General features: G+C 40.0%; 2 protein-coding genes across 6 annotated transcripts in view; one reads left to right on the top strand and one right to left on the bottom strand.

The window, feature by feature from the left end:
• Nucleotides 1–3,541, top strand: part of FAM227B (family with sequence similarity 227 member B) — a 211,283-nt gene extending 207,742 nt beyond the window's left edge. For 3 of the 4 annotated variants that reach the window (XM_047862979.1, XM_047862980.1, XM_047862981.1), the window contains exons 16-17: nucleotides 539–608; nucleotides 3,419–3,541. In XM_047862979.1, the coding sequence (XP_047718935.1) occupies nucleotides 539–608; nucleotides 3,419–3,541 (193 nt within the window). Of the gene's footprint in view, nucleotides 1–538; nucleotides 609–3,418 lie in introns of those variants that run through there. The other variant, XR_007153019.1, reaches the window with a different exon arrangement.
• The window catches only part of GALK2 (galactokinase 2), a 134,797-nt gene continuing 108,716 nt past the window's right edge, over nucleotides 900–26,980 (bottom strand). For both annotated transcript variants that reach the window (XM_047862984.1, XM_047862983.1), the window contains exons 9-10: nucleotides 13,775–13,976; nucleotides 900–4,121 (exon numbers count right to left, since the gene is read on the bottom strand). In XM_047862984.1, the coding sequence (XP_047718940.1) occupies nucleotides 3,914–4,121; nucleotides 13,775–13,976 (410 nt within the window). In that variant the 3' untranslated portion in view covers nucleotides 900–3,913. The remainder of the gene's footprint in view (nucleotides 4,122–13,774; nucleotides 13,977–26,980) is intronic.

The raw sequence follows: 26,980 nt of genomic DNA on the forward strand, positions 1-26,980 counted from the left end.
TGGTAACAAAAATCATGATAGATTCTGGGATTCCTGCCTCCATGGGCTTCCAGTCCAGTGAGCACCCTCACGCTTTAGCCTTTTCCACCACTCTTTCCCCCCAGATCTCTCCCTGCCAGTCCCTCTTATTCTTCCCTCCCCACTGACACCCCCTAAAGTCTGCACTGGAGACGGGAGAGTGAAGTCAGTTCAGCAAATACTGTGTAAACCATCTCATGAAGAGAATGCTTCACTCCTGGGGAGCAGTGGCACACAGTGGTTGAACTGAAGGCTCAAGTCACACTGCTTGGGTTCACATCCTGTATGATGTGCTAGCTGGAGGACTGGGGGGACAGGTTACTGAACCTGTCTGAGACTTTTTCATCATTTATAATACTGGGTGACAGTAGTGCCTACTTCATAAGAGTAACTGAATGAATATATGTAAAATGCCAGCAGATGCCCAGAATATTAAATTTTGTGTAAATGTTGGCTCTTAGTTGGTGTCAGTATAAAACAATTAGTTTGGCTACTGATTTTTTAAAAATTTTTTGATTAGACTCCAGGCAAAGGCTACCAAGAAACCCTACGAAGCTAAGAATGACTTTGACAAGTTCCTACTTAAACTGGTATGTTTCCTTTTTGAAAATAGTTGAGAATTCTCTCTCTACCTTGTCTTAATTGGACTGGACAATATTCAATAGCACTGCATGGTTTCACATCCAAGTTACAGTGAGTGGCAAGGTAGAATACGCTATTTTAATTTAATCATCTGCATGCACATTTAAGATCATCTCTGTTTTACATATTAGTGACAACCTCATGCCCACTTATCCTCATCCCTTGCTTCTGACCATGGACAGTTCATGCAACTGAAGACCTCCAAATGCAGTCAAAGTTTCAAACTAATAGAAAATTTATCAGTGTTTGAAGTCATATTTTATTTCCCATTAATAATTCAACAATAATACATTGGATTCCAATGAATGCGTTAGATGAATGGTCCCTGCCCTCAATATAAGACAGAAATTATAAGGTTCTAAACAGGACTCAAGTGTGAGAAAGAAAGAAAATAAAGGAGCCTGCTCTGTCTTTCCAGTTTTCTTTGTCCCCCCCTCTTTGGCTCCTCCTTAAATTATGGGCAGTTCTGTTAAATCTGAAGGTTCCTCTTCCCTTCCAGCAGGCAAGGACATGTAGAGAAAGGGGTGCAATAAATCTGAAGGTTGAGCCAGCTGAGGTCAGGAATAGGAGAGAGCTTTTTATTTTTAGCATGTCTTCGAGAACAGTTCTCACCGGCCACTAGTGTAACGTCAAAAACAGAGAGTAGATCATCTAATCAAATTTCTGGACGAGCCAGAAAGGTGAGAGAAGGGAGTAGAACACCTGCATGTTTAATATTAAACAAATAGGACTATTCTTTACTTCCAAAAAAAATTCTTTCTCCCATTTTTCTTGGTCTCCCCTAACTACTACAGCTAGAGACATGGGTACAGAGAATTATTTAGTGTAAGAAAGCCACTGTGCCAGTGTGCTGGTGAAGGGCAGGTGACCTCGGCTGGTAAATGGTACATGGGCCGAGTATCAGGGAAACTACAAGTTTTGGAAACTGTAGCACACTGAAGAGTCCAACATCATCTAAACAAAGCAGCTATACCTCAGCTTAAGTTCACTGTCTGCCCCCCACCCCCAGGAATGGAGGGCAGGGGATAATCAGATCTTTCACCATCCATAATCCAGATTCTCCTATAAAATTTCTGATGTGAACCCCAAGTTTTTAAATACTTGGGGGCCAAACTAAATGTATCTGCAAACCAGATGTGGCCTGTGGGCTACTGGATGGCAACCCCTCATCTAAATGCTAGACTTAGAGCTCTTCAAAAGCTACCTCCAGCCAGCGTAACCTATCTTATCCTGCACTGTATCCCAGGGCAAACAAACCGAGGTGTCCAGACACACCATGTTTATTCGCCCACACTCATACATTCACTCATCTGCAGTGCCTGCTCCCCAGCTTTCATATTCGACTCATTCTTTAGGGCCCTGCTCAAATTCCATCTTCTTCACAAAGCTTTTTTCCAGTTGCCCTAGCCCCATCCTCTCCAGAAAAGGTTGAAATCTCTCATAATTTCTAGAATGACACTTGGTGATGGTTTGATTGAAAACTAGTTCTTTTCTTCAAGCCAGACACCAAGACAAGAGTAGATCCCTGGCTTAGAACAACTGTGTCTTCCAAAGCAGAGGGCACAATGGAAGTTTAGTCACCTACTGCAAGAAGGAATCTCATGATGAAAAGTTTAAATAGAATATCAAAGCAACGGAAAGTACCACTTTTTTTTTTATAGTAATCCAGGTATCTTTAAGTAATTATGTACCAACCACAGATCTTCTGTGAAAAATGGAATAGTATTAAAAAACAAAGAATTCTAATTTTAAATCATTTCAGATTTTGGATTATTGGGTGTTTAAAAACTCAAAATTCATTCAACATATTTGACTTAAGCTTTCTCAAGCGTTTACCTTTCTTTAAAGATGAAAATGCACCTGCAGTTTATTTTAGAATAGAATGGATTTCCGAGTCCTTTAAATAGGACTGTTGTCCTTTGAGAAATATTAAAACTAGCTTTGCCTCAGACTCTCCAAAGCTGAGATTCAAGATGATGATGTCTAGTGTTTAAGATGCACATTAGTGAGCAAAACAGTCATCGAATAATACGAAAGTGTGATAATTTTCTGGATAATTTATGCCGTAAGACTGCTGCTGTCTCAATTATCTGGTTATAGCAGAAAATTACTTTCTGGATTAAATATTCATATAATTCAGGAAGACCTTCTTGTGAGAAAGCCATTCACTTACCATCACCACATGGCTAAACATTTCTGCCCACTTTTGATGAACACATAAGGACGCACCAACACCCCTACTCAACCCCAGAACCCACTCTTACCCACATACCTGCATACCTGTCCTACAATGTTCCACACATACAAATGAGACCTGCTAGACACACCCCAAAGGGTTGTGAGGCATGGATGGGGTTTCCCAGAGCAAGTAAGCGTGCCCTGTGGATCAAAGAGGCATTTGAGAAGAGGTAGCATAAAGTGGGAAGAAAGTAAATTCTATGAACAAATTGAATTATCTGAATTATCATCCAGATAACTACTTTAGTGTGAATAGAGGTAAGGTGTAGAGTGTCTTTTATCTAAGTTTCTCTATTTTAAGTGACAGAGACAGCTGAGGGCTGAAAGAATTGAAAGTGATTGTTTATGTGATATCACATAGCTTTTAAAAAGTAAATAAGCCTAAATCCATCTTAGCCCAAAAAAAAAAAAAAAAAAAAAAAGGTAATTCTTCTCGTCTTGATAATTAGTAAGTGTAGTAACCTCACATTCAATTATCCAGGAAAATTTGTGAGTCTTTCATTATGTATTATTTTAATAGCGTTCTGAAGCTCGAACTGAGAGAGAGTTTCTGGTATCACTCTCATCATCAACGTCATCAACAGAAGACTACAACTGTGAAGAAGAAGAGTGTCAAGAGAAACCAGAGATGGACTGTATTTAAGAATATACAATTCAATTGTATCCCTTTAATTGTAGCAGCATGTTTAACTAAGTCTAATCCATGAGGTCAGTATAAATGTCTTTTACCAATTCATCTTTAAAAATCTTGAAATCAATAAATGTCAGTAAATCATCCTTAAAAGATCTGCCCAAGCATAATTTTGGCTCTTATTGGTAGAAAACATAGTTTAAGATGGAAAAATAATCATTATGAAGCATAGAGAGCTTTCAACCGTTTCTTTGGAAATACATCTTGATAATAGCAACCGTTCATCATAATACAAAACAGAAAGAGGATTAATTTACTGTGGCATAAGAAGTTCTGCCAGTTCCTAAATGCCCTAAATAGTTTCTCTGAGATTTTTTACATTGTTTAGGCCTCAAGGAAAACCAAAGCCCCACCCCCAGGTTTGGTAGCAAACAAACTCTGCTTCTCGAATGTTAAGTTTCGGTCGCTCCTCTGGTAATAAGCTTCGTGCACATTTGCTAGGAAGCTGGACAGCTTGTCAGCAGGTACAATTGATACTGTACAGCCTCCCCATCCTGCTCCAGTGAGTCGTGACCCTTGAGCCCCAAACTTCCTAAAACAATGAGAAAAAAAAAAATTAGAACCTGTAAAAGAAAGTAAGAGTGGTTTGCCTGGTGCTTCTAGAACACACAGCCTGAGAAGAGAATATGTGTGGGTTTTTTGGGGGGGAGCAAGGGGTAGTTAAGTGTTGCCAAACACTTTAGGACATGAAGGAATGTACACTGTTTCAGAAGGTGATTTGAAATTTAATTTTATCTAAAACTAGCCCATGGTTTTTTCTCTAGGTAGTCAAAGTTAGCATTACTCCTGTTTGGTGAAAGCTGGCAATAATCCACTATAAAGTCTTGATTCTATAAAGTCACCAATTGAAGAGTTGTATGTGGCAAGCTTACAGGTGATGAAGAGGAGGGAGTAAAAGGAAAAGAGACAGCAGACATGATCAACAGTATGAATCAGAAGGTGGCTCCAAATGAAGTCAAATCAAAATGTAAATTGCAAGTCTTATACAAGTGAGGGCTTTCTCTAGTAGTCATTTAAGGTGTGTTCGTAAGACTTGGCTGTTCCCCATAAAAGTATCAGTCCCCTAGGAACAGACAGCCTGGGTTTGCATTGAATAAATTTATCAAGAAGGAACATGTTATTAAACTCTAGACCAGTCTGTCTATTTAAACCCTAATGGGAAGCTATACAGACGTTTCCACAAAAATGGAAGGTGGCCTCTACAAGTCCAAACGCATCTTCCTTGAACCTTTGGGAGCTACTCTGACAGCTGAACTCAGAATTTACCATCAGCCAAAATGTGTGACCCGGATGGAAACCACTATTTAAACCACCACACAAAAAGAGGTCATTTTAGTCGCCATCACCCAGGCCAGCTTCCAACCAAAGATTTACACCCAAGTGAAAGGCCCTACACAAAGCACAAGAGTCCCTCATTTTTAAAAGATGTTATTTATCCTGATAATAAAGGTTAACATGTACTTCCAATTCTTCCTAATAAAATTTGCTCCAAATTCATAGCAGATTAAAAACTCCATAATTAATTTAGCACAATTTTGTCTCTCTTTTTCCATCTAAATGAGCTACTTTACTTCCTGGAAAATATCAATAGAATATTAACCCTCCTCTAGGACATCGGATTTATTGCACACCAGTAATTCATTTTCCCCTCAATGATTTTCTCAATTGGTTCCTTTTTATTATCTGTTGTATTCATTAAAATATGTTTTTCAAATGAAAATAGATGTTTAAGGAAGAAAACAAAATGCTTGCAAATAAAGATTACTCATCTCCTGCTGTCCCCCAGACATTCAGTTTACAGCTCAGCAGCTGCACAGAGCCCAGACTCCTATCATCCAGTCTGAAAGTTTCTCTGACTGGGAGATTCTAGGATAATTCTGAGTTTCCAGACTGGCAAAGGGCCATTTTTCAATCACAAAGAAAAAAAAAAAAAAGTTGTGATACACAGTGACATCAAACTATTGCTACCCATGGAAGATGCTGAAAAAACCGAGGTGTCACCGAAGCATTTCTGGAAGACCCTAAAATCGGGACACAGAAGCCAACCGTGGCCTGGTCTAGAGAACAACAGGGTGCCTCTTACATGATTCTCTAAGATCCAGACTATGCCACTGTGCTGGACTTAAATCAACCAGGTCTTTTATGGTCTTCAATGGACTTCAGATGTGTTTTCTTACATCTTTTCATCTGAAAAGTTTTTGAAAGCTGTTGTTTCAAAACTGAATCTAAAGCAAACTGAGTATTGTTTCTAACTGGTTACAAAACCAATAGGAATTGTGCCAAAGGGTGTATTTTCCTCAGTATCCTGCCACTTTCCAGAAAGTAGAAACTAGAAGTATTTCTAGGCAAATATATTCACTTTTGAGTCCCCAGAGCTGCTCTGTCACCACCCTGCCTGCTGCAGATGAAAATGGACTGGGTTGCATCAGCCACATGATATGAAGTCATCAGGGCTCAAATTTCCCAAACAGAAAATGATAAATGCTATTATTATAAATAGCCTTCTGCCCTTGAGTCAATGGCACTTGTGATCACAAATCAGGGGGCCGCCCAAGTACCTGGTCTGCACCCTGCCCAGCTATATATACTCACAGAGGCAGAGGTCCTGTCTGCAGTGTTCTAAACTGGTGTTTAATATGCCCTTTGGCATATGCCATAGAAATTCAGGGAAAAATCCGAAAGTTAGGAGACCAATATAAGCTTTATATTAGGAAAGAAAAAGAAGGCAAGCCTTGTTCTTCCTAAGAGAACGCTAAGACATTAAAAATATAGATTCTGAGCTATTGCACATCAGAGAGCAATACAAGAGTTATGAACACCAAAACCCTAGAATCCCCCAAATACCACTCCTTTGTGGTGACCAGATTGGGGAATAATGTGGAAGGGTTGGTCAAAACAACCAAAGCAGCCTTTGCCTTTATTAGTATGATCTACGAAACAAAGGCGAGAGGAGTTAGGCAGATTATAGAATGCTCCCTTTGATCCTTTTATTGCTGAAAAGTAATCATATAACTAACTTTCCAGGCATCCAATATAGCCTGGCTAAAATTTCCTACTTTAAATGAGCTGATTGGACCATAAAGCACCTACTAAGATACAAGGCACAGAAAAAAGCAGGGTGTGGTGGGGGTGGGGGTGGGGGTGGGGGGAGGGTGGAGGGAGATCCAGTAAACACAGCCTTGGTACAAAGAAGGAAAGAAGGAAGGGATTGTGCCTCGTATTTCAATTCAATTTTATTTATTTCAAAATATTTGTATATTATACAAATGGGTATTAAGTTAATTCAGAATATTTTGAATTAAGGGAGAGGTTATATCTCTCCAGGCCCAGCCCAGCACAATTCTAGACATTTGGTAGGTTGTAATAAATAGCTGTTGGGATTATTACACTTGTTTTAAAATATCAAAATATATACCCAGTCTGTTTATTTTTTTTATTAAATCAATGTTAGAAAACTTCAATTATGTGAAATAGAGTACAATAATGAAGAGATAATGTCCACCCAATTATAAAATATCATTTTGAATGAACAAAATGCATTTTTTAAGAGATGGCTAAATTTTATTTATTTTTATTTTTAAAGTTTATTTATTTATTTTTGAGAGAGAGAGCACAAGCAGGGAAGGGGCAGAGACAGAGGGAGACACAGAATCTGAAGCAGGTTTCAGGCTCCAAGCTGTCAGCACAGAACCCAACATGGGGCTTGAACTCACTAACCATGAGATCATGACCTGAGCCAAACTTGGACGCTTAACTGACTGAGCTACCCAGGTGCCCCTTGAAATGGCTAAATTTTAAAAAAGAATTTCTTGAAGATGTAAAACAACTTTTAATTATATGTGAGACAGCTCACATATATATATTATATATAAATATAACCTGTCAGTAATATATCTTATATCTGGAAAGCCTTCTAGCTTCTGCTCTAAAGCCTAGAATCTTCCGGCTAGAATCTCAGGAAAACAGAACTTCCAGAAGAATTTCTATGACTTTTGCAGCCAAGTTAGAAACACTCAGATTGCTTTAGATTCAAGAAACCACAGACTTCAAATACTGTTCAAATGAGAAAGTATAAGAAAATGTAACTACAAGTCTGTTTGAGAAACGTAAGCTACTAAAGGCCCTGAAAGATGAGCTGGTTCCTGCAAAGGGTATATATATATATATATATATATATATATATAGGAACAGGGTTAGGGGGGTGGAGAGGACAGTAAGTGGAAGACAGGGGCCCAAAGAGAAGTGAGCCCCTAAGCGCAGTGGAAAGGGCCTTGTCCCTTTATTTGGTAGAGTGTAAAGATTAGCCTCAAGATCATGGGGAAGGAAACATACAAATAGGAGTTTATACTTCATTCTCCCCTGACCTGCTCAGGAGAATGGGTGCAAAAGGCTGAGCAGCATAGCCATGGAGTAAAGTTTGAAAAGATTTCTGAGGAAGACAGCAAATTAACTTTTGTAATCTTTGTTAGCCTATTAACATTTGTCATTCATTTCCCTTAATAGCTTTGGCAATGATGCAGCAATGAGGTCTCTAATTTCAGCAAGTGTCAAAACAGAAATAAAAGACATTAACTATTTTTTCTTAAGTATAACCAGGAAAATTGATCACAAATGAGCTATCTCATATATAACTGACTTGATTTGAAAATTACTTTGTGTTTCTCAACGAATCATACTTTAAAATTTCTCTGTTTCTTAAAATTTACATTTTGTTCATTTAGAAGAATTATTTTATAATTGGGCAAGTTTCATATTATTCTCTCACTATTATACTTTGTTTCACATAATTGAGGTTTTCTAACATTAGTTTAATAAAAATAATAAACAGCTTAACAGCATAAATGTAGTTTCCTTCTCCCTCCCTGGCCCTTTCTTTGAATGCTAAACTGATTTTCTCTTAAAGAACAGTGAAAAGCTCAATTGACAAACAGAGCAAGTGTCAGTGATGTCTTCTATCCTTTCTTTTCCCCCTCTTTTCTCTGCTTGGGTCATATAGCAGCTTCTTACACATTTTCCTATAGGCTAGCTACCTAGAGATGCCTTTTGAATATAGTCTAGCTCAGATCACAATAAGATTTCAGTTTATATGACAGATGTTGGAGGGGATGCAGAGAAAGGGGAACCCTCTTGCACTGTTGGTGGGAATGCAAAGTGGTGTAGCCACTCTGGAAAACAGTATGGAGGTTCCTCAAAAGTTAAAAATAGAACTACGCTACGATCCAGCAATCTACTAGGTATTTACCTACAGAATGCAAAAACACTAATTCAAAGTTATACATGCATTATCTATAATAGCCAAGTTCTGGAAGCAGTCCAAGTGTCCATCCATTGATGAATGTATAAAGAAGATGTGGTATGTATGTGTACACACACACACACACACACACACACACTGGAATATTACCCATAAAAAAGAATGAAATCCTTCCATTTGCAATGACATGGATAGAGCTAGAGAGTATAAGGCTAAGCGAAATAAGTCAGAGAAAGACAAATACTGTATAGTCTCACTCATATGTGGAATTTAAGAAACAACAAATGAGCAAAGGGGAACAAAAAGAGAGAGAGACAGAGAGGCAAAGAAACAGACTGTTAACAAGAGAGAGCAAACTGATGGTTACCAGAGGGGAGGGGAGTGGGGGAAAGAGTAAAATAGGTGATGGGGATTAAGGAGGGCACTTGCTGTAATGAGCACTGGCTGTTGTATATAAGTGATGAATCCCTAAATTCTACTCCTGAAACTAATATTACACCATATGTTGACTAACTAGACATTAAAAAAAAAGTTTTAAAAATTAAACTAAAAAAAAATTTTTAGCTTGTATGTAGTGCCCTAAGTATCTAGGCATTAAAATCCTTCATTCACTCAATCAATTAGTTGTGTTTTCATGCAAATAGTTTCCAAGCAGGCCTTCAGGAAAACTAAAGGAATTTTAAAGTGTCACAAGTAGACCTGGAAGTAAAGACTGTCTTTGGCCTTGTTGCTCCTTGAAACCATTTAAGCTTCCCTCCTCCCTCGTCTGGTCTCGGGAAGGCAACCAACCATCTAAGGCTGCCCAGTCTTAATCATGCCTTCCCCACTGGTGTTAACACTTTTAAAGGGGACAGGGAAGTGTGGAGATGATCGTGACTCTTAAAAGAATACTCTACCAGAGGTTGACTTTATGGTACCAGTGGCCCAGGCCTTGCCAGGGCCCTTCCCAGCACATCCAGCACCTCCCCTGCCTAGCCCAGTGCTACAGTCATGAAGCTTCAGGAGGAACTAGGGCTTAAGGGCATCTCATTTTGCATTTGAACCTTTCTACTCATTTACCCTCCACGACTCTCTATTATCAGTCTTTCTTTCTCACTTTTAACCACCCCATCTCACCACTATCTTTTTAATTCTTCTGCATTCCTTCATCTTTCCCCTTACACACACACACACACACACACACACGTGTCAAGAGCTTTTGAAAGTGGAGTTTAGACTTCAGTGCCACATAGGACACAAATACCCTGGGGCAAAGCATTTGCTGGCTGTAGGGAGGAATGGCATCAATGACTGCATCTACTTAGTTCCCCCAGTCTGTCCTCCTAGGAGGTTGCTCTGCCACGTAGGACCTTTTAGTAACTGGCAACCAGTTGGAACATTTGGAGACTATCTGCTGGTCACAGTGAGAACAAAGAAAACATTAATTAAATCAGAAGTTTAGGGACCAGACAACTATTCTGGCCAATATTTACAACACAACAAAAGGTAATCTTTCAATATGGGAAACTTGACCCCTATATGATTCTGGAATAAGTAGAAACTAATTTTGATGGTTTGCAATTGACTTTCCAAATAAAAAAGCCCATAAAAAAGAGAATGAGCTCCTTATACTAGACACAACTGAATTTTCCTCAGAAAAGCAATAGCAGGGGTGCCTGGATGGCTTAGTCTGTTAGGTGTCCAACTCTTAGTTTTGGCTCAGATCATGATCTCAAGGTTCATGGGATTGAGCCCTGCATCAGGCTCTGTGCTGACAGAGCAGAGCCTTCTTAGGACTCTCTCTCTCTCTCTCTCTCTCTCTCTCTCTGTGGCCCGCCCCCATGCACACACACGTATACTCTCTCTCTCTCTCTCTTGCAAAATAAACATTAAAAAAAAATGCAGCTGATGGAAATGAGCTAGACAGAAATACTTTGAGAAATTAAGTGTTTAGGGATGCCTGGGTGATACAGTCAGTTAAGTGTCTGTCAGACTCTTGATCTTGGCTCAGGTCATGATCTTGCCTGTTCATGAGATCGAGCCCTGCCTCGGGCTCTGTGCGGACCATGGGAGTTTGGGATTCTTTCTCTCCCTCTCTCTCTGTCTCTCATGCTCTCTCTCTCTCAAAATGAATAAATTAAAAAAAAATAAGTAAGTGTTAATTTAAGTGTTAAATTTGAGTGTCAAGGCATTAAGAAAGGACTTTCTAAAAACAAATAAAAATAATAATAAAAGGTGCTCTTCTAAACTCTTTTAAGACCTAGCCATTAGATGCCTCACTGGAACCACATTAAAAAAAAAAAAAAAGAGAGAGAGAGAGAGAGAGAGAGACTTATAGATGGTTAGAACAGAAAAAGACACAGGAGGTCATAAAACAAGACAACAGTGCAAAATCACAGAGCCAGAAGGAAAAGTGGCAGAGCTGGAACTCAACCTTCTTAACTTCAACTCAGTTGTCCTCCTACTCCACACACTGCCTCCCCCGCTCAACATGGCTTTGTCCAGTGTTCACATGCTGCACACTAGGACAACACAAACCTCCATTATTAAAGTTTTAAAGCCGGAAAGGAAAATGACCCACATTCTAATGTAATCATATCTCAGTAAACTCAGGGGAGAGAGAGAGAGGCATGGCAAAAGCACTGGATGAGGAACCAGACCTTTCACACCAACTCAATACATTTACTTATTCAAATCACTTCACCTCCTAGTGCCTGCTCAGGTCTTGAAGGACCCTTCCTGCTTTCTTACCTTATGGCACTATGAGAGAATTCTGCCCCCCAAAATGTGAAATACCGCTTCCTAAAATGTGGCTTTGACAGAAACAAGCAAACTTTCTCAGGCCAAACACCCAGGAGTCATCTTGATTCCTGTCTTTCACCCACACAGCAATTATCTTGAATCTTCCTTCAAGGCACGCCTTGCATGGGATCACTTAGAACTTCCACTGCCACCTTTCCACACCCAAAACCAGAGTCCTTCCAGTGGCCTAGGAGGGCCCTGTGCTGTGTCTCCCCACTCACCCCCCCCCCCAACTTCATCACCTGCTACTCTCTCCTTTACTGCCCTCCAGCCTACGAGTTGTCCAGCTCTTCCTCACATGTGACAGCCACATCCCCACCTCTGGGCCTATGCACTTGCTATTCTCATTTCTTCATGTCCTCAGGTCTCCGCTCAAACATCATCATCTCAGAGAAGCCTTCCTCAACCCTTACTATAAAGGTCACCCATCCAAACTGGAGAGTGTTATGCTAAGTGAAATAAGCCATACAGAGAAAGACAGATGCCATATGTTTTCACTCTTATGTGGATTCTGAGAAACTTAACAGAAACCCATGGGGGAGGGGAAGGAAAAAAAAAGAGGTTAGAGTGGGAGAGAGCCAAAGCATAAGAGACTCTTAAAAACTGAGAACAAACTGAGGGTTGATGGGGGGTGGGAGGGAGGGGAGGGTGGGTGATGGGTATTGAGGAGGGCACCTTTTGGGATGAGCACTGGGTGTTGTATGGAAACCAATTTGACAATAAATTTCATATATTGGAAAAAAATAAAAAAACAAAACGCAGGTAGAGCCCATAAAAAAAAAAGGTCACCCATCCAACCATGATACTCTCTATCCCTTCTTTTTTTTTTCATAGCACTATTTTTTTTATACCACTACCACTCAATTTATTTTTAACTGTCACTCCCCTCTTTCCCCATGAGAGGCTCCATGAGAGTGAGAGCTGGTTGACAGTCCCAGGAAGAGAAGGTTCACTAGGGGATTCCAGGAGGCTGACCAATGCCCCTTCACTGCTTTTCAGGGGGGAGTCAAACTACCCCACTACCCTCCAGGCAAAGACACTTCTGCCTGATTTCTGCACAAATAATTCCACTTCTTTTAATTTCCAGAACTGAATAATATTCATCCCTTCCATTTACTGGGCCCTTGATTTTTTCAGAAAAGAGCACTTATAGTGGAACAAGTTCTGGAAGGCATTTTGGCAATTAGTGAGCAAACTCTGACGTCAGCAGAGTGATTCTCATCAATGTTATGTTCAAGTCTCTCTACAAGTTGGGTTACACATGCCATCTGTGATCAGTGGAGCTAGGTGATTTAAACTTTTCAGGCTGGAAGTGTGGTAATGAATGAGGCAAGCCATAGGCGCCAAGTGGTTAATTTTGTTTTCATTACTAATTGTAGGCAGTTCTGCATTATCTTCTCACAGTGGAAATAACATCTAGCCATTTGAGAGTTCTCCCAATTTCCCTTTCAGTCCTCCCAAGGTCAATGAAATCCCTTCTGGGTAAAGTGACCATTCTACTCTATTATCCCCATTCTCTAACAATTACAAGGAAGCTGTTCTCAGGCTTTGTGAAAGAGTTTTCCCCTTTACATTTCTGTCTCAACCAACCATTTATAAGCCAGGCTTTCATCAAGTCCTCATTTCTCCAAATTGCTTAACCTAAATCTGGAAAGCTTTCTGAGTAATTCCTTCAGCAACCTCCCCTGCCCCCAAATACACTATCAGGTCTGAGGGCCTTTTTCTGTTTTCTCCCTTCCTTTGAAAAAATCTACTACACTTAGGATACCAAACAGGAGATGCTGGCAGGGCCCCCACTGTAGTGGATATACCATTGATTAAAATACGATGAGAAAGTAACAGCAGGTCCATAGCTAAGAAAAGCTCCCTGAAATACCTAATCATCCGAAGATGGAAAGGCATTGTGAAGAACTGATTCCAAAGAACTGATTCATAAAGCTATTGGAGTCAGGTCTCCAATATTTCTCCTACAGATATTTAGGAGGGAACGAGTTCAGCTCTGTATCATAGACAATACCTCAGATAGGAAGTGGGGAAGGATCCCCTTTCATTTAGAAGGTTATGAAAATATTGCATTTTTTTTTTCATTCATTTCAACAGTTTCCGTGGCCGTGTCCCACAGCCCCCCCATGCTGCTGTCCCAGGCTCACCAACAGATGTCCACCAGCTGGTCCAGTTCAGGGCAGCTGCACTCGTACATGTCCCGGCAGCTCACGTGGCTCTGGTTCATTAAGTCCCCCAGCAGCTGGACCGTGTTGTCAGGTGCTTCTTCACATATCTTCTTAAACTGGAGCACCCGAGCAGCCTCGCTGTACACGTGCTTTGCCCGCTGGTAGAGTTTGAAGATGAGCACTTAGGAAGGAAGAGGACAGGGAACAAGGTTAGAAGTGTTTACTGGACAGCCCAGTGCAAAGAAAAATAGTCATTGAGGACTTCCGTTTCTATCTTCATTATCAATACCATCAAGACCATGAAAGAAATCTTCATGGTCTAAATTTGTCTCTTTTCAAGTCAATTTTACTTTTTTCTTTATAGTGACTACAGCCTTCTATTTTTTCCCTTCATTCTACACACCCAGCCATGTGCACACACATGCGTGCAAACTAACTCATCCCATAGGAACAGGGAGCTAACATGTACTGAGCACTCCCTATGTTTCAGCCACTTTAAAGGCACGGTCTTCATGTAGTTCTCCTCACAGCACTGGGGAGGGAGGGGGGTGTGGGTGGCAGTATGATCCCTGGTTAACAGGTAAGAGAACGAGGCTGAGCAGACTGAGCCTAAGGTCACATATCCGGAAACTGGAGAAGCAGAATATTGATCAGGATGTCTGATCCCAGGGCCATATTCTTTCTACTGTGACCCACCAGAAAGGACCACTGAAAATGCTTATGCTGGCAATTCTATTTATGAAAATGTATCCTAGAGATAAGTACAAGTATTTATATATGTATATATGTGTACATGTGTATGTGTACACACACACACACACACACACACACACACACATATATGTATAGCAACAGAAAATATAGAAACATCTTAAATGTCCAATAATAGGAAACATTTAAAAAACTATGTTATATCCATTAAAAAATAGTATTGCCATTAAAACTTAGAATCTAGGGGTGCCTGGGTGGCTCAGTCACTTAAGTGTCCAACTCTCAATTCCAGCTCAGGTCATGATCTCACAGTTCGTGGGATCAAGCGCCACACCAGGCTCTGCACTTACAGCATGGGGCCTGCTTAGGATTCTCTCTCTCCTTCTGCCTCTCCCACATACCCTCTCTCTCTCTCAAAATTAAATCTTTAAAAAAAAAAACAAAACAACAACTCAGATCCTAAGACAATTTACTATCTGAGAAATTATTCACTATCAAGTGAAAAAAGATACCAAACTATATGTACAATTGATACTAATTTTGCATTCGCACATACATGTATTTATATAAATTTTAATTCTTAAAAATTTTAAGAAAGCACCAAAACATTAACAGTTATTATCCCTGTGGCAAATCATGGGTGATTTTATTTTCTCCTTAACACATTTCTATACTTTCTAGATTATCCGCAATGACTCTTAACTTCAGTTACAGGAACATGTACTACTGCAGTGGTTTTCTCTATAATGTTTACACGTTCCCTTGAATAATGACTGAGACCTCCTTAACATTCTCACCCTTGCAGAGTGGCTGAGCTTGTGCCATGGACCTGAAGAACTTGTGATTATATGGAAGCTACCTAGCCAACTGGAAAGATCCAGGGCTGCACATCAAAAGGTCTGTCCTTTCTTTTCAGCTCTGTGACAATTAACTGTACCCAGTTGCTACCCCTATAGGGTTCTATTTCCCCATCTCTAAAATGAGGTTGAGAATTACTTCTCAGGATCCTTCCAGGTCTAACATTTTATGATTCCATGAAGATCTTCTTCCAAGCATCCCCCCCCCCCAATATTGTTATATGTTGTAAAGAGTGTGCTGTGACTGTTCCCTTTTGTCTGCACCCCCAGTTCTACTCTCTCCTCTTCTCTACCCCACTTCTCTGCCTCAGGAGGCTGACCTGTATGATTACACCAGTGGGTTCCCTTGCCATCTAGACTGGAGAAAGGGAGATCAAGAAATGGGAGGGAAGAGAGTAGGACAGAGGATTTATTCCCCAGCTCCCTCCTTGCAGGGGGCTCTGCTACTCCACTGAAAGACACTGAACATCCTCTCAAAGGAGCCTTTTCTATATGACTTGCTCCTCCAGCATTGACCTCCAGGTTCCTCCCCCTAGACTATTACTACTTTTTTGGAGGTGCTTTCACATTTCATTTATGAACCAATATATTTTAGTAAAGTTTCAGGTTACATTTCCTCCCTCTCCACAGCACTGTCCTCCTAATTCTTAGGGATGGATAAAAAGGCAGCCAAGGCTGGAGGAAGTAAACAGCCCTTCTTAGGATTGTGTAAAGTTTAATAATTACAAGGGTGGGGATACCTTTCTATAAATAAGCAAAAAATGAAAAGTTTTCTTTCAAACGTTCTCAATTGAGTCATATGAAGTATGACTCAACTTACAGTTAACAGCTTGCATTTTCCTGTTCTCTTTCAAAGAGGACTTAAATTCATTCATCAGATCTAGTCAGTTCTTTTGCAACATGTCTGGTAATCATGCCTCCTTTCTATTCCTGCTGTCATTACCCAAATGTACATTTTACTCCTTTTCCCACTTGAACTATTCTGCAGTGGTTTCCAAGTTGATTTCCCTGTCTTGATGTCTCCTTCCTGCAACCTATCTTGAGGCCAACACAGCCAGACGGAGCTCCTAACACACAGCCTTACTCATGTTACTGCCCCAAACCTTTACTGCCTGGCCAGTGCTTCCTATAATCCAGATTCCTGCCCTCAGCATGCTGGGTTCCAATAGGAGGTCCTCCGTCCAGGCAAACTCTCTTACTTACAGTTACCCAAAGTCTCCTGGCTCCTGAGGATACTCATTTACCACACAGAAATAGTTTTCTGCCCTTTCTCTCTCTGCCAAAATTTAACCTGTTTCTGAAGGTTCAGTTTAAATTTTTTATGCTCAGGAAGCCATGATGGCCCCAGCTGGAAAGAATCTCTTGACTCTATACCACTCTTGCAGTCCATGACACTCACTTGTGCTTGTCAAACACTTTTCACGGTAACTGTTTCTCCTATGTCCACAAAGTTCATGCACTGCTGAAGACAGAAAGCAGGTCTTCTAGTCCCATGCATTCCACCAGTGCAACATTTCATCCCAGAGCTCTTTCAATAATGCATTATAGGACAGGAGCTCAGTGGGTGTTCACTGTTACAATTAGGACTTTATTTTTAACACTAATTCTAAATCAAGATATCTCCACATAGGCATTGTTGCTTAATAATCATAATCATAATAAATGAGGTGCCAATACTCACAGCTTACTAAAGTATTGAGGCTGAAGAAAGGGGACAGCAAGATACCCTTTGCTACTGAATCTACAACTGACACCAAGTGGATGAAAAATAAGGAAAAAGAGAACTTACAAGTTAAATGTAGGTGGGAATAAAAACACAACATGTTTTGTTCCACCAGTAGTCCACACTGCAATATGAAGTTATTATATCCATCAATAAGTTCAACTTATTTCATGGTCTAGATATCAAAATATCGCAAGATAAGAAAATCTTACCAATATCCAGTACTGGAACATACTGTCAGCAAAAACACACTGTCTGAAGAAACAGCACAGGTAGATTTAATAGTAACAGCTGCTCAAAATCTCTGAACAGAGAAGGAAGAAGACCGGCCATTAATTGGCAAGCATGTGCCTGAGACAGTGCCAGTATTTTATATATGTTAATATAATCCAGGTTGTTGAATTTACATTTTGAATATTTATTTATTTTTTTATTATTTTTGGGAGAGAGAGAGAGACAGAGAATGAGCAGGGGAAGGGCAGAGAGACGGGGAGACACAGAATCTGAAGCAGGCTCCAGGCTCTGAGCTGTCAGCACAGAGCCTGACGCGGGGCTTGAACTCATGAACTGTGAGATCATGACCTGAGCCAAAGTTGGACGCTTAACCAACTGAGCCAACCAGGAGCCCCTGAATTTACATTTTGATAGGAAGGAAATGACTTTAGTAACTGCAGTTTAAGATTGTTCTTTTTTATTTATTTATTTATTTATTTTTAATTTTTTTTTTAATTTTTTTTTCAATGTTTATTTTTGGGACAGAGAGAGACAGAGCATGAATGGGGGAGGGGCAGAGAGAGAGGGAGACACAGAATCGGAAACAGGCTCCAGGCTCTGAGCCATCAGCCCAGAGCCTGACGCGGGGCTCGAACTCCCGGACTGCAAGATCGTGACCTGGCTGAAGTCGGACGCTTAACCGACTGCGCCACCCAGGCGCCCCAAGATTGTTCTTTTTTAAAACTAAGGTTGAAACAAAATGTTTAGAATACTAGCTTTAGGATTCTGTATGTTTCAGTTTTTGCCTCTGAGCTACTTCACCTCCTATAATCATAGGCCAAGTTTAAAATCAGAGTATGGGGGCAGGGCTGGTTAAGGGGAGAATATTGATTTATTTTTACTATAATGTCCCACTTATGAAGAAATCATCTAGTTTCCAGGTGCACTGCTATATATCGCTGAAAGTGACAAAAGGCACAATAAAGCAGCATCCACTGTGATCATAAAATACTGCTGCTTAGCTGAAAAATCACTGTTCTGTCTGTGATCCAATGTGCAAAGATTTTTTAAACTTTGAATTATAAAAATTTTCAAATATGCAGGACAGTGGAGAAAATACTATAGTAAACTCACAAGCCCATCACTGAGACTGGACAATTATTAACATTTTGCCATATATGCTTCAGTTGATTCTTGCTGAAGTGTTTTAAAATAAATTATAGATGTGATTTTTCATCTCTGTATTTGAGTATGCACCTCTATAAAATAAGGACATCTCCTTACATAATCTCCATATCATTATCACACCTAACAAAATTACCAATGACTACTTAATATTGTCACATATTCAGCACATATTAAATTTTCCCAATTGTTTAATTTTCAGTTGATTTACACCAGGATCTGAACAAAGCCCACACATTATATTTAATTGTTATATCTAATAAGTTTCTTTTAATCAAGAATTTATAGTGATTTTTGATACTCTAGATTCTCAATGTCATGTATATAAAATGCAGGCATATTTTAGGGTCAGATCCTGTGATAAAAATATAGTCCATTAGGGACAGTATGCTTTAGCTTTTCTTTGGATTATGTAGTCCTTTAGGATTGAATATTTTCCATTAGGTTTAAATATTCTAAAGTAGAAACTGTCCACGTTGCTGAAGGCAAGGGAAACAAAAGCAAACATGAACTATTGGGACTTCATCAAGATAAAACCTTCTGCACAGCCAAGGAAACAATCAACAAAACTAAAAGTCAGCCTACAGAATGAGACAATATATTTGCAAATGACATTTCTGATAAAGGGTTAGTACCCAAAATCTATAAAGAACTTATGAAACTCAACACCCAAAAAAACAGACAACCCAGTTCAGAAATGGGCAGAAGACATGAATAGACACTTTTCCAAAGAAGACATTCAGATGGCTAACAGACTCATGAAATGATGCTCAACATCACTCATCATCAGGGAAATACAAATCAAAACCATGATGAGATACCACCTTATACCTGTAAGAATGGCTAAAATTAACAACACAAGAAACAACAGGTATTGGCAAGGATGTGGAGAAAGGGGAACCCTCTTGCTCTGTTGGTGGGAATGCAAACTGGTACAGCCATTCTGGAGAACAGTATGGAAGTTCCTCAAAAAACTAAAAATAGAACTACCCTATGATCCAGAAATTACGCTAGTAGGTATTTACTGAAATGATACAAAAATACGGATTCAAACTCTTTATAGCAGCATTATCAGTAATAGCCAAACTATGGAGAGACTAAATGTCCATCACTGATGAATGGATAAAGAAAATGTGGGATAAAAGAAAATGTAGGAAACACATACATACACACACACACACACACACACACACACACACAGGAATATTACTCAGCCATCAAAAAGAAGGAAATCTTGCCATTTGCAACAACATGGATGGAGCTAGAATGTATTATGCTAAGCGAAATAAGTCAATCAAAGAAAGACAAATACCATATGATTTTACTCATATGTGGAATTTAAGAAACAAAACAGATGAACATATGAGAAGACGGTGAAAGAGAAGAGCGGGAGAGCTAGATGGGTGATGGGTATTAAGAAGGGCACTTGTTATGATGAGCACTAGGTGTTGTATGTAAGTGATGAAATACTGAATTCTATTCCTGAAACCAATATTGCACTGTACGTTAACTAACTAAAATTTAAATTAAACAAATAACAAAATAGAAACTGCCTGAAGAGATGTTTTATATTAACCCGTAGGACTCGTGTTTTGATTTGTGACAAGGAACATTCAGAATGCACCAAGCAGATTACTAGAACCTCATAAATCTGGCACCTTCTCGTGTCTATTCTCCATTGCAGAGTGTTTCACAACAAGACTTCTGCTAGGAATGTCTAATGAGGATTCTTGCAGGGCATTCTTGCAGGTGCATGAGAGACTGCCATGGCTCACACCCTCTGAATGGTAGTAACTCAGACAACAAGGGAGAGGGCAGAAAGGGCATCTGTTTTCAATTGTGATATAAAAATATTGCCAAAGGCTACAACAGATTTGGAGACCACCCTTTGAGGGAGAAAGCAGTTCTGTGTTGGCTGGACATCACAAACGTTCTCTGGATCCAGGGTTCTGGCTTATTATGTGCTGGAAATTCATTGGGTCTCTTGTTGTGCAGATACCAAAAAATCCAAGAAAATCTGAAACGTTATCCACAATAGCTTTCTTCCCTGTCCAGCTAACTTTAAACCGGATGCTCCATCTGTCTATAAGCTCTTATAATCCTTGAGAGCAATTATTATGTTAAAAGATGAAGCAAGTTGTTCTTACCACGCATGCATGATTATTTCCAAGGCAGCTTTAATTTAAGAATATAACACCAGATGCCATTTTCCTAAAATACTACTAGTGTCCTATCCTATCATGGGAAATTTCAGGCTTCAGGGCAGGATATACCACATAGACTTTGAAACACTGGCTTCATCCAGTGTGAACCTTAGATAATTAATGAGTCTAATCCTAAGAACTAAATGAGCATGGCCATAAACATTTAAACTACAAAAGTTGCTGAATAAAATCACTTGTGTACTAATTCTATTTGCTAACTCTAAAATCCCCTTTCCCTCTGACTTCCTGACTGTGCCTTCAGTACACCCACCATATGGGCTCCTGCCTGCGACCCGCTGCAGGAACTATTTTGTTGGCTGGAATGCTCTTCCCCCTGATCTTGATGTGGCCGGTCCTCACTTGTCAAGTCTCAGCTGTGACAGTTTCAAGACGAGCTTCCCTCAACTCCAAACTAGAGTAACTCCCTCACATATGTATTTTCTCCATCCTATTTTATTCTGCCAACACTTAACTATCATCCCAAATATCTTGTGTATATATTTGTTTATCAGTTTGTGGTTATCTCTCACCACTTGAAGTTCAGCTTCAAGAAAGCAAAGGCCTTGTCTAATTTCACTTCTGTATCTTCAACAACTAAAATAGGGTCTGGCATACCATAGGAGCTCAGTAAATGTTCACTGAAGAGATGGTCAGTTCCCTGTCTTTGTAGCAAAACTGCACTGAAACTTGGTGAAATAAATAATTCTGGGACAAATGAAATAGAGAAGACCTACTATTCTGGCAATTTATGCTTTCTAGAACCTTCGCCAAAAAAAGGAGGGGGGGGGAAAGTTTACTAAAAGAAGTCTTAAAGACAATTAGTAAGCTCCAGTGTCCAAATTGTACCTAATATCATTATCACAGATGACAGAATTATTTTTATTGTGTTTTGCTTCACAGATGTACAAGAAAGGAGATTTCTAAAACAAACAAAATGTGTTTCAAATGAAAGGGAAGGAAGAGATATAGATCATCATAACCAGTTAAAATAATTTTTTCTTTTAGTCAATTTTTGTAACACCAAAGTGCCTGCTCACTTTTACCTTAAAAGAATGGCTACACAGCTTATGATCAGACCCTATCTCTAAATGAATCTAAATGGGAACAAATTATTTAGATATGAATCCCATTTAGATATGAATCTAAAATGGGAACAAATAATTGGTTATTTTGCTGTATCTTTAGTGAAAAATGATGCGAAAGAGCCGGTGACAGAAGTAACACACTGGGCGCCATTTTCCTCATAAAACCTCTAACAGCAGTAGGTCAACAGTAGATGGGGGACATGCCTAGAGCCCCACTGATTTATTTACTTACTTACTTATTTATTCATTTATTTACTTACTTACTTAAGAGCCTTTTTATTATTTTACCTTCTACTAAGAGTGATGACAAAAGCCCTGAGTAAGATGGCCATCCAGCATCAATAGTTCTTTTGAGCACCTGCTATGTGCCCCACACCATGCTCCAAATGATAGGAAAGGCATATGAAATAGAAGCTCCAGATTTGAGGGACTTAACACCTCAGTTAAAGAGATAAAACAGAGGCACCTGGTGGCTCAGTCGATTATGTGTCCAACTCTTGGTTTCACCTCAGGTAATGATCTCACAGTTCATGAGTTCAAGCCCCACATCAGGCTCTGTGCTGACAGTGTGGCGCCTGCTTGGGATTCTCTCTCCCCCTTTCTCTCTGCCCCTCTCCCACTTGTGTGTGCTCTCTCTCTCTTTCTCTCAAAATAAATAAACATTTTAAAAAAACAGATAAGGGGCGCCTGGGTGGCGCAGTCGGTTAAGCGTCCGACTTCAGCCAGGTCACGATCTCGTGGTCCGTGAGTTCGAGCCCCGCGTCAGGCTCTGGGCTGATGGCTCAGAGCCTGGAGCCTGTTTCCGATTCTGTGTCTCCCTCTCTCTCTGCCCCTCCCCCGTTCATGCTCTGTCTCTCTCTGTCTCTCTCTGTCCCAAAAATAAATAAAAACGTTGAAAAAAAAATTTAAAAAAAAACATATAAAACAAAACTATGAGACCATTGAACGGTGATGATCTGCAGCAGAAATCCAAGTGCTGGAAATGTGGGAGTTGCACTAAGATGACAGGTCTGGTGGAGGAAGAACAGTAGTGGGAAGTAGCAAAGAGCCCAAGCCACAGAGCTTCCTTGCTGCAGAGAAGGCCTGTGCTGGGAACAGGCAGAGTCAGTTTATACACCTGATGAGAGCAAACTGACCAGACCCTGGGGCTGCCTTTCGAGGAGGCTGCCCACACATCTGAAGTTTTAACATCCTTTGCTACATATGCTGCACAAAGGTTGCAGACTAACAACACGTGGTCCCTGCCCAGCCCCGTGATGCCTTCTTGACTAGTGTATTGTTTTTTCAACTGCGAATTTTTATATAAGGATCTGGATTTCTGCTTTCCCTTGAAAAACTGAAGTCTGGCATCACTGAACCTATATTCTTGCACAACGATAGTTGACTGGAGCTGAGGAGGAGCTACCCCTTTTAGACAGAATACACGTACTTTATTTCCACAGTTTCCTCTGTTACCAATTATCTGATGCTCAGCCTCACTAGTTTACATGCCTGCCTGGCCCCTGTAGGCATCTGCATGTGGGACTCTTTTTCCACAAAACTCTCAATTACAGGAATTCTTATCTGGAGAGTGAAGAGTGGGTAAACCAAGAGGGTCACTATGCCATAATGAACCACTGTTACTGTTACTAATAAGTCCCACCTCCCTTAGGGGAAATGATAGTTCTACACTGAACTAAACTCTGTCTTCTGGTAAGTTCTGCTGTTTGGTCTTAGTTCTGCTCCCCAGACACATGTAAACACAAGACAGCCCGTGAGAAATCAGAAAAAAGCTCTCATGTTTTGTGTTTTTTCACACATTGATGAGGATCCAGTTTTCTCTTTTAATAAAGGGAATAATATAAGATAAACTCTTCACTCTCAAGAGGTATTAGTTTAACAAAAGAGAAGTGTTGGCAAGGACATGGAGAAATTGGAACACTTGCACCCTGCTGGTAGAAATGCAAAATGTTCAGCCACTACAGAAAAAAGTACAGAGGTTCCTCAAAAAAATAAAAATAGAACTAACTACCATATGAATCAGTAATCCCACTTCTGGGTATACATCCAGAAAAAATTGAAATCAGGATCTCAAAGAGACACAAGCCCTCACTCCCATGTTCATTGCAGCCCTATTCACAATAGCTAAGATGTGGAAGCAAATTAAATGTTCATCAGTAGATGAATGGGTAAAAAAAAAAGTATATATACATATAAAAGAATATTATTCAGCCTTAAAAATGAAGGAAATTCTGTAACATACAACAACATGAATGGACTTTCAGGGTATTATGCTAAATGAAAGAAGCCAAACACAGAAAGATGAGTACTACATGATTGTACTTATAGGAAGTAGTCCTTAAATTCATAAAATCAAAGTCTGGAATGGTAGTTCCCAAGGGCTGAAAGAAGGGGAAATGAGGAGTTACTAATCAACAGGCATAAAATTTCAGTTAAATAGATAAATAACAAGTAAGATGTACAACACTGTACCTATAGTCCACAAAATGTACACTTAAAACTTGTTATGCAGATAGATCTTACGTTAACTGTTCTTACCACAATGAAAAATAAATTTTAAAAATTTTAAACAAAAAAGAAATAACAGTCTACTAGAGAGAAATCCGTAAATAAGGACAACAAAGGCAACAGATGCTAAGGCAGCTCCTTATAGCTAATGTGCAGGCACAAACTCAAGAGGGTGCCCTAATCTGGGTTAACCTGAAAGCAGAGCCTGAGACAAAGATTTGGGTGCAGGTAAGGGAAATCCAGGAAGCAAGAGCAAAAGAGTGAGGAAAGGGAAACAGGAAAGAAGAAAGGCCAGTAAAGGGTGCTTCATGAATAAGTCATCACTGTGAACAACTGGGACCCAGTTGCTCAGAGACCTCTCTGAAGACACATAGAGAAGGTGCCTCAGAATTGGCCCACCAGCAGATGGGAACCCTGGGGCATTTACCCACAGACATTTCCACTGTTGCCCCCAGAGGGGTTAACTTCTCCATAAAGATGTGCCTGGGCAATGAGTTACCTTCAGTGACTTTGGAGAATGTCCCAAGCCAACAAAGAAGACACACTCAAACCAGCTGCTAGCCTGATGTGGGCTGCTGTCAAAGCTGAAATCAGGTGAGCCAAGGGGATGGGAGCACAGAGATTATGGCCTTCACAGAAGAGGTGAAACCAGCTGAATTTAAAAGATGAGTAGGTGCCCAGAAAACCAATTAAAAGGTGGAGTAAAGAACAAAGAAAAGGATTGGGAACTTAAGGCAGAAGGAACATTGTGAGCTGAGGTGCCTGGGTGGCTCAGTTGGTTAAGCATCCGACTTCAACTCAGATCATGATCTCACAGCTCGCAGGTTCGAGCCTGGTGTCAGGCCCTGTGCTGATAGCTCAGAGCCTGGAGCCTGCTTCAGATCCTGTGTCTCCCTCTCTCTCTTCCCCTCTCCCTGCTCATGCTCTGTCTTTCTCTCCTCCAAAAATAAACATTAAAAAAAAATGTTTAAAGGAACATCATGAGCAAAGACATGGAGATTAAAAAACATGAGGTGCTTTTAGAGAACCTGTAGTACTACTTAGATGTGACTTCCATGCAATGATGACGAAAAGCAGAAGCAACAGGAAACACAATGAGAGAGAAAACTGAAGCAGTAGACAGAGGCCAGATCATAAAGGTTTTGTAAATTATCCTAAGTAAGGTATTTAAATTGTATCCTGTAGATAAGTGGTTCTTGGCCGTTTTAGAATTACAGAAACTTTTGAGAATCAAATAAAAGCTATAGACCCTCTCCCCCATCAGAATATCCAAATATCCAAAATTCTGCCTATAGTACAACATACACACAGATACTGTAATGCTATCCTTGGATCCAGGTTAAAAACTCCAGCTAGAAATAAACCATTACAGGTTTTTAGCAATTATGTCAGTAGGTTTCTTATTGTAAACAACAGAAACCAACATGGTTTCTTAATCAAAAAAGGAATCTATTTTAAACATATGAGATAGCTCACAAAATCTATTAGAATTACATATTCCTATTCTGTATTAGAATGCAAGAAAACCAGGTACAAATGAGTCAGAAGCCAAGGGAAGCAGGCAGTGAAGAACAATATCTAGATATGACATTGGACTCGAGATACTTTATCAACGGACCCTGTGCCTATTAGATGCAAAGCCCCAGACATAAGCACATGCCAGGACACCAGGAGGAACCTAAGACCTTTGCTCACACCCAGGTGACAAGCAATCTGTGAGGGGCAAATCTGACCCCTCACCTTCCACCGTAGGAAGCAAGACCCACCCTCTCACCAACATGCACACACACCACATATTTCCCTAGAAAAGGGGCCTGGATGTCAGGTAGCCAAAACTATGGCACTTGCCCCCAGCAGCAGTGAAATACCGTGACTCTATTAGCAGTGGAGTCTTTTCCTCTCCAGACCAACCACTCTGCTTCCCTCACATAATTAGATTTCAAGTCTCCTTCTCTCATTATTCCTTCTAAAAGGGTAGTTTCCCCAGTCTGTCCTAGAAGTCAGTCTGAGGGGGGCAAAGTATGGCTGGACTATCACCTTCCTCATTTTCAAAACACACAGTTTCCTCATGTAGCCTCCTATTACGCAACTGCATGAGGGTTGTTTGGATATGGAAGAATGTAAAGCATTGGTTTTCAGCTAACAAGCTAAAAGTGATAAATATTTGGGGAATCAGTAAAAACTTCATCTCAGGATAATTAATCAAAACAAAATAAATAAATATGCCGGCCTGAGAGAATTGGAATCTTTATCATGTATGTGTATAATCAATATTTCTGAGACTCTCATCCCCCAAAATACTTTCACAGTGTTTGGGTGAGGGGCTAAAAGCAGTCGTGTCTTTAGCTGCCTTTTGCACAACACTGTAACTGCACATTACCCACCAATTTCTCTTTGAAACCAAAGGCTCCACTGGGCTAACCCAATAGTTGTTTTCCAAGAAAAGCAGTCCAGAGGTAGATGGGAAAAACCACTTCAGAATCAACTCTGGAGTCGTCCATTTTCCTGTGCAGCAGAGTTATAATAAGTCTCTGCTCTGAGGCATAGAATCTTTGGAGTATTTAAGCAGTAGAATGGAAAAACACCATATATTCCTCATTGAAGTTGGACTGTGGTTTCAAATTTATTTTCCTAATAATCATATTTTTCAGAAATGTGAAGTTTCTGAAATGGTCAAACCCACAAAAAATGAACTGCTG

Source organism: Prionailurus viverrinus, chromosome B3 (genome assembly GCF_022837055.1).
Source record: "Prionailurus viverrinus isolate Anna chromosome B3, UM_Priviv_1.0, whole genome shotgun sequence".
NCBI classification, from domain to species: domain Eukaryota; kingdom Metazoa; phylum Chordata; class Mammalia; order Carnivora; family Felidae; genus Prionailurus; species Prionailurus viverrinus.